The sequence below is a fragment of the Diadema antillarum genome, unplaced genomic scaffold (genome assembly GCF_040938485.1).
Source record: "Diadema antillarum isolate AM-2024a unplaced genomic scaffold, OU_Dant_1.0 scf00000004, whole genome shotgun sequence".
NCBI classification, from domain to species: domain Eukaryota; kingdom Metazoa; phylum Echinodermata; class Echinoidea; order Diadematoida; family Diadematidae; genus Diadema; species Diadema antillarum.
Window position 1 is genome coordinate 1,117,365 of NW_027270893.1, and position 7,932 is coordinate 1,125,296.

At 41.6% G+C, this 7,932-nt stretch overlaps 1 protein-coding gene across 1 annotated transcript in view; it reads right to left on the reverse strand.

Moving 5' to 3' along the window:
* LOC139744668 (cytochrome P450 2U1-like) overlaps positions 1–7,324 on the reverse strand; it is a 40,709-nt gene extending 33,385 nt beyond the window's left edge. The window contains exon 1 of the mRNA XM_071655126.1: positions 6,832–7,324. Coding sequence (XP_071511227.1) covers positions 6,832–7,303 — 472 coding nt within the window. The 5' untranslated portion in view covers positions 7,304–7,324. The remainder of the gene's footprint in view (positions 1–6,831) is intronic.
* Positions 7,325–7,932: the final 608 nt, after the last annotated feature.

Here is a 7,932-nt window from a genome sequence, read left to right on the forward strand (position 1 = left end):
AGCCTCGAGCTGAGCTGTATCTCATAGTTGTGTTGTGACAGCAGCCATATTTCGTCCTGTTCTTTCCCTTTATGCTGGCCAGAAGAGGATGTGGTTAATATGTCCACTGTCCTCGTTGTTTGGTCATCTTTGGCCAATTACGTCCTCCGAGGTCGTACCCATGGCCTTTCATTCACCCAAATTTGAGCGCACATCCCAATCACTATACAATTCCTATCAGTTTAATCTCCGGACCTCCGTCGGTTCAATGAAAAGTGGGATTCATTGGACGCGCTCATTGACTCGAATTCAAACAAGCTCAATTTGGAATGGATTGATAATCAAGGACTGTTTGCGTCAATCCACCACCACCCCTACCCTTCCAATCTCACCGCTATATCTCTCTCGTTCCTTTCACTCACTCTCAATTATTTTCGCTCCCGATTCACATGGTAAAGGGAGGGGTAAAGCCATGAATACGCGATCTTCACAAAATGAACACTGATTCACGCGGAACGACCATACAAAGCGCTGTCATGGCCATCCATGCTGCCTACGTGCTTACCATTCAAAGCCAGCCAATCACTGTTAATTACTGCTAAGTGAGCGAACATGCAATGGACAAGGACGTATGCTGAGACACCGTGTACTATGAAATCCAAGAAAAAACAAACAAACACAACAAACAAACACACACACACATATAATATGAATGACTTCATCACTATTGATGCAACGTCGACTTCCATCCCCTTACTTTGTTTTATCCTTATAAGATACAAAACGTTCATATCTGGGTCCCGTTTCATAAAACTTGTTATCAGTGACAACTGCCACATTTCTGTGACAAATTTGCTCTTAGCCAATCAGATGCAAGGATTTCAGTAGCTTATAACAACTATGACAACTTGTCACTGATAACAAGCTTTATGAAACGGGGCCCAACAAAATGATCGATTTACCTCCATGCTTTATCCTACATAAAAAAGGTTCCATGGCCATGCAGTATATCTACTGGTACATAGCTTTCGTAACAGGATGATTGATACTTTATTTTTGTCTGGTTCTGTTGTTTGTTGTTGTTTATTTGTCTGACTACCTGTTTCGTTCTTTATCTATTTGTTTGTTTGTTTGTTTGTGTTTATGGAGGGGATGACATGTATAGTGTAACAACGCACAGGAAACTGAACCCCCCCCCCCCCCAACTGGCTGAGAGAGCGACAGGTCCTTCCGTTAAAAGCGGATGGTGGACGTCAGTCGATGCTGCTTTCCCTGCCGCAATATATGTACAGACGAAGCATTCACTTTAGAAATCAGAAAATCGCCTTTAGATCCTCTTCCACAGTATCAGCCTCTTCCGATAAACACCAACGACAACTTTTCCACAGTATCAGCCTCTTCCGACAAACAACAACAGCAACAACAAACAAACAAATACAGAAAACCTTTAAAGGTACACTTCAGTCCAAATTGTATACACGTTATGATATTAAAGGGATGGTATGGTATTGGTGGAGATGAAGATTGAGCCTTGAACTTTTTCAAGATATACTGAAAAAAAAACACACTAATGAAATGCTATAGAGCATACCATTTTAAGAGGAATTCAACGTTTATTTGTTGAAAATTGGTTTTGAAACGGATGAGATACCCACGACAGAGTAAAACAACGCGATCCTAATAAAAGTGGGTCCCACTTCTTATTACTATCGCTATTTCAAAACCAATTTTCATCAAATAAACGTTGAATTCCTCTGGGAATCAAATGATCTTTCATATTTCATATTTCATATTTCATAAGAGGTTTCTTATTATCTCACCAAAAAAGTTAAAAACCTAAAGCCAGGTCTCAACCAAAACTACACCATCCCTTTAAAGTCTCCAGGGTGCGCTCGAAAAATAAGACGGAAAACAATACACATCTGTACCGATCTCTCCCTCTCTGTCTCTCTCCCTCTGTTTTTTTTTTCTCCTCGAATCTTTTTCTCTCTTTATCGCACACACGCACACACACACACACACACACACACACACACAGCACCACTACATCTAAGCACTCACCTGTACACACACACTTAACATACATAGCGCGCTCTCTCTAGCTATGTCTCTTCCTCTTCCTCCCCCTTTTACGCTAATATCCTCCCCCACGCAAACACAATTACTAAATACTTTCCCCTATCGATTTCTTCAAAAGCACTAGGTTTTAAGCCCATACTTAGGGCGGACGGCCATTCTTCTTTAGTTGAGGCACTCATGTCTGTATACCTTTAGGTCAATTATGTCTCAACCGTACATTACGTAATCAAATATTTAGCAGAGCTGGTCTGGCGTTCCCCTCTGCACAAATCATATCTGGCTACCGTTTAACCTGCTCTCAAAGTAGGTTTTACTACGAGCCTCCGCTCAGAAAAGGCGGAAAAGCCAAACAAGTGACGCACGGAAAAAAAAAAGACAAGGCTTTCATGGAATATACAACAGTCTATTCGTATCATCCCTAAAGAAGAGAGAATTAAACAGCTTGGACTTCTGCCCACGAGATTTTTAATCAGTTGTTTTCTGAGTGATTTTCACTTGTTCTATAGAGATGGACAAGACACAAAATAAAGATCTGCTTTCGTTGAAGACGCTTCGGAGGAATCCATGGGTTTCCCGTTCTAGAGAGATATAATAATCATTGTCATTTTATTGTTTTCGGCGTGTTCGTTTGTTAACGAGATCACTCCTCGGAAATTAAGACAGATACTTATTCCCATCACCGCAAAAACAAACAGTAATAAAAGCACGAGTGGTCTCAGGTAGATATAGACACACTCATAGTTCGAAGATGGAACACGTGTTGTAGCTCCATGGTTCGATGTAGTATTAGCAGGTGCATAGTAGGTAATAGTAACAGCAGTACAACGCGTAGTAGTTGTGGTGGTATTAGTGATGATGTAAGATACATGAGCTAATTTTGTATCACAAGATCGTTAATGGTTTTCAGTGATTGTGAGATGAAAAGCGCGTATAGCTCCCTAAAACTCCAATAGAATAGAAATATATAGTCAATATATCATTTCTGGCCGCTGTATAGTTCCATGGTCATCGTATGTATGCCTCCTCACCTTGCTCGTGGCGGGTCCGCCTCCCCATCCACCCCGCTTCCCGCCCCTATTGTCAGCGTGGATAGTAAACATCGATATACGCTTCGCTACGCGTCAGTCGCTCTACACACCAACCGAAAGACGGTCGACGTGCCCAACGGCAAGGCACACACTCACTGCGGCACAATAGTCTTAACAGCCTTGTCCCTCTGTTGGGGATAGTTAGCGGATGACAATAAACGTGACAACCTTTGCTGAGATTTTAGCAGTCAATTCAAACATTTACTGATGCCGTATAACTCGAAGAGACGCGGGAATTTTGAGAAGTAACGGTAACTTGTTCTCCTATTTTGATCAGCATGATGCGCTTTTATAATGTTTCAAAAATAATCTCCCACAATATCTGTTGACGCAAGGCATTCGCTGATATTACTTAGAATGTGCTTGATATATGAAACGGATAACGTGACAATTTCGTCACATGATCCTCGGACGAAAAGGGAGATTATGTTTGCCGTAACGAAGTGATAAACGGGGAACAAATTTTAATTAGAGGACTCTTGATGTGAGTACACAGTGTAGCTCATATAGCGAAACGTAATAATAACAACGAGCGATGCCTAAAACTAAAAGACAATGATTAAAAGTTTGTGCATCTAATAATAATCCAGGCCCAGTTCAGCTTGTTTAAGACTGTGACTTCTTTGTTTGTCGTTTGAAATCCACTTCAAAGGAAGAACTATTCAGAAATCATTCTTTTGTTCCGTGTCATTTGTTTTCTTTTCTTTCACGAGGTAATCATTGCAAATGCACTCAGGCATGATGTGATTTGTAATAAAGTATGTTCGTTAATGCTGTTACCGTTCTTGATGCTGCTGCTGTTTTCAATACGAAACATTCTTCAAAAAAGAAAAGCAAACATTATACAAAGAGGACCAATACTGTATTGGTAGATACAATAGAAGAATCTTCGAGGTATTTGATGTGTCTGCAGACGAGAATTATAACTGTATACGGGGATGGTGCCCAAAATAACCTCTCTGGTTTCAGTGTTGGGATAATACTTTGGCGTAGTACTTATATAGTACTTTTATTCGTGATCATTCGGAAATAATACGACATGAAAATAATAATGAGAAGAAAAGTCCCAGGGCTATCACGTGGATTAAAGCCCATTGCCATACGAAATCAACTGCTACCACCCACTCACTGGCTTACATGGGATTTGATGTGGTGTTTTATATTTCCAAAAAACTACGATTCGGTATAAATATGCATTGAAAGCTATAGGGACGATGTAATGAGACCATCAGTTATAGTGTCAAGATTCGGCGGCAAGATACGCAAAATTTTGTTTGAGATGTTAGATATTTGCAGGAGAATCCCTGATTCTGGAAGCAACATAAGACCAAAATCACGTTATAATGTATTGTATGTAATATATATGTATATATATATATATATATATATATATATATATATATATATGCGTGTGTGTATGTGCGTGTGTGTGTGTGTGTGTAAATGTTCGTTTTCATTCTCATTCTGAGATAATGGATTTCTACTGTCAAGTTTCATAACCTATACAGTAAATTCCAGAACCTGGGGTTTTGATGAGCCTGGAAAGTTATTTCCTTGCTGTCAATTCGAAAAATTTGCTTTATGATATTAAGTGACCCAGAGAAGAAGGTGAATAAAATGCCCTCTTTCTCCATACACCTACAAATCTAATCATCTTTAAGGTTTAACCATATACGTAAGAATATTATTATGCAAGACTGAGGCCTCCCACGAATCTCGTGTCCGAATTGAAGAAAAAAAAGACGGGTCGTGTAAATTATCTCCAGCATGTCCGTCTCAACTTGCCCTTGTTCTCGTTCGGGACGACACGAATTTCAATGAGCGAGAACACACGTGCATGCACGCACCCACACAAACATACACATCTTCTTCTTTTTTCTCTTAAACATCTAGCAATTACCAAGAGTATGATTATAGTACATTAAATTATATCCATGTAGTGAAGGAAAACTGATTATACTGGCAGGAAAAAAAAAACCGCTTTGTGTAAAAGTATACGAGACACGTCCTCTTGTATAACTTTAACTTTCGATGGTTGCGCATTATAGGCCTGCTAAGGAGCAATACAAGGCATTTGATTGTTTACGTCATGGATTTCTCGATCCCACCAACATCCTTTCTCCTTTCCCTCCCCCTTCCAATCTCCCTTTCGTTCTCACTTTTTTTTTCCATATCCCAACGCTCGCAAATGTGTTCGTTAGAACATACCCACCTTTACCAAATTGGCAACGTATGCTTCGTCGCTGTGTCCCTCTCTCTTTCGTTCTCATTTTTTTTTTTCATGTCCGAACGCTCGCAAATTTAAGTATTCGTTGGAACATACCCACCTTTACCAAATTGGCAACGTATGATTCGTCGCCGTGTCCTCACGTTTCAAGTTAACTAAATGACATGAACCTCGAGCCGGTTGCCTCAGACAAGACTCGCAGTTTACGGTGACCACAGTATATAACGATTATCTCAAAACCGGAGATGATTGCACAGACATGCCAATATAGATTCATAATTTGTCATTGCATTGTAAGGTTTTAATCAGAGAGGAAGACTTAAATCAAAAAGATGACGATAATAAGTAAGGCGGCTGTATAGGTATATACTCCGAATGAAAAATTTACCACATTGTTAACGCTTACAACGAATGACATCTAAGTGAAATCGATCAGTTCATCTCTAATTAACCTGCACATCTTTCTTTCTTCCTTCCTTTTTTCATTTCTTTTCTCTTTGGACGAGATATAATCTTTATGACGTCCTTTGACGTCACAAGTGATCATCTGCCTGTGATTTCTCCTCGATGTAAACAAAATTTACGGTGGACATGACGCTTGCTTTCTCACTTGAATACACGAGTTGCTGTTTTTTTTTTCTCCCGACACATTCGTGTTTCTTATCTCAGTGTCTAATGCGTCTTGCATTCACTTTCAGGTAAAAAGGTTCTGACGTATGGAAATATGTACAATTGGAACCACGACATGGATAGACATAAGCCCATGTTTCAAACGATCTGTCATTCAAGGCAAGCAGTACGGTGAGTGTATGCAGTTAGCAGCTTCGTTCCCCATACATGATGACACACGACACGGTGTCGGCAGAAAATTTTCCAACAACGTGCACGTATTTTGAATCGAATGTCTGTAAACTCATTGTCTCCCTTTCAAATTTCAGAAATTAATAGGTCATGGTCAATTTCGAGTGCTCTTGGTATGGATAAAAGTTACTTAATCAAGAAACATTCCGGCAGTTCGACATAGCTGGATTTTATAAAACATTCGATACCTTCTCCTGCAGGGGAGCATATAGGACAATAAGTAAGATATAGAATGTAAACAACAGCATACTGTTTGTTTAATTCTAGCCACCAACTCTATTCTATCCTATAGCCGTGAAATGACAAAAGGTAAATGAAATTCATATTCGTATGTGTGTGTATGTACTATTATGCATCACTGTTATAAGTCACGGTAGGCAGCTTGCATGTGTAGTTTCTTTATTATCTGTATATATACACGTGTACATTCAGATGGATTAATCGATTGATAGATAGTTGAATTCTGTTGGAAAGTATTGTGCTGATAATATGAAAGTCGCGTCGTATATCACTGAAGGGCCACAGACAGGGATAGTAATTATGATACACATAGGTCGAAGTACTTTAGAGTAAAGAGTCGATAATTGCTGCTCTTACCTTCAACGGGAAATGAAACAGCTGTGAGTCCGTCCGCCTTTCGATCTGAGAACACGTGTGACTGTTTGACAAAGGCTTCCCTGAGAATCTCCACATCACTAATAACGACCAACCTCTGTCCAGGCCATCCTAGGCGTACCATGTACACGCCCCCGTACCTCTGGGCTAGTTCCGTTAACGCCCCTGCCCCGAACTCCTTCCCCATCTTGACCAGGGTTGGTATATTGCCCAGCAGCGGCCAGGCCCGAGGCCCGGGTGGTAGTCGTCTTCGTAGCCGACGCAAGCCGCCGGATAGCACCGTCGCCCGTCCTATTTCCCCTACGGCTTTGCCGTCGTTTTGTATCGACGTGTGTCGCTGGTTTCGAAGCATGTAAGCGGCCAGGAGCATCAGAGTCGACGAGAGAAGCAGGGCCGAGGTGAGGGAGGAAGAGAGAAGCGCCAGGGCGCTGCTGGTCATCAGTTTCTCCAGCATCTTGGAAGGCGCAGAGCACGGTCCTGGTTCGACTTGATCCGGACGAAAACTATCTACCAATGAAGAAGCACGTTGAGTGAAACCCGATATGCAGACACGTAAAAACCCTGAGTACAAGTCGGGCGTGCGAGCCGGCGAACACGCAAGCAACAAGGAATGTAATGGGAGCTGAAATCCGAGGGTAGTTTCAGAAGCGTTTCTGGCGCACGATTCGTCTGTTTCCGTGAGGACGAATTATATCTTAGCTAAGATTTAAATGAGATATACGGAGCTAACTGCAGGCAAGGACACATAATATTTAGTTCATTGGATACTGGAAAGAGGTAGTTAGCTGCGTGTGAGCTCAACGCGTGCAATTTGCCCGTCAGACGGAAGCTTTCGGGGCGACGTGCCGACGACTGCATAGCTTTCCGCGCTAATTCATCTCAATGGTATTATTCGCTTCACATGCACGTACGGAGAGCTAGGGCCTCGCGCCGCCACTGCCGCTCGCCTCTCTGCTTTTCAAGCTTCTGCTTGGATGGACCAAAGCCGCATGCTTCGATGAGCATGTAAAGCACTCCCAACTCTACAAACCCGGCTCAGCCATTCAATTTGGTTGTCATATTGGGGGAAAGACTGAGGGGGAA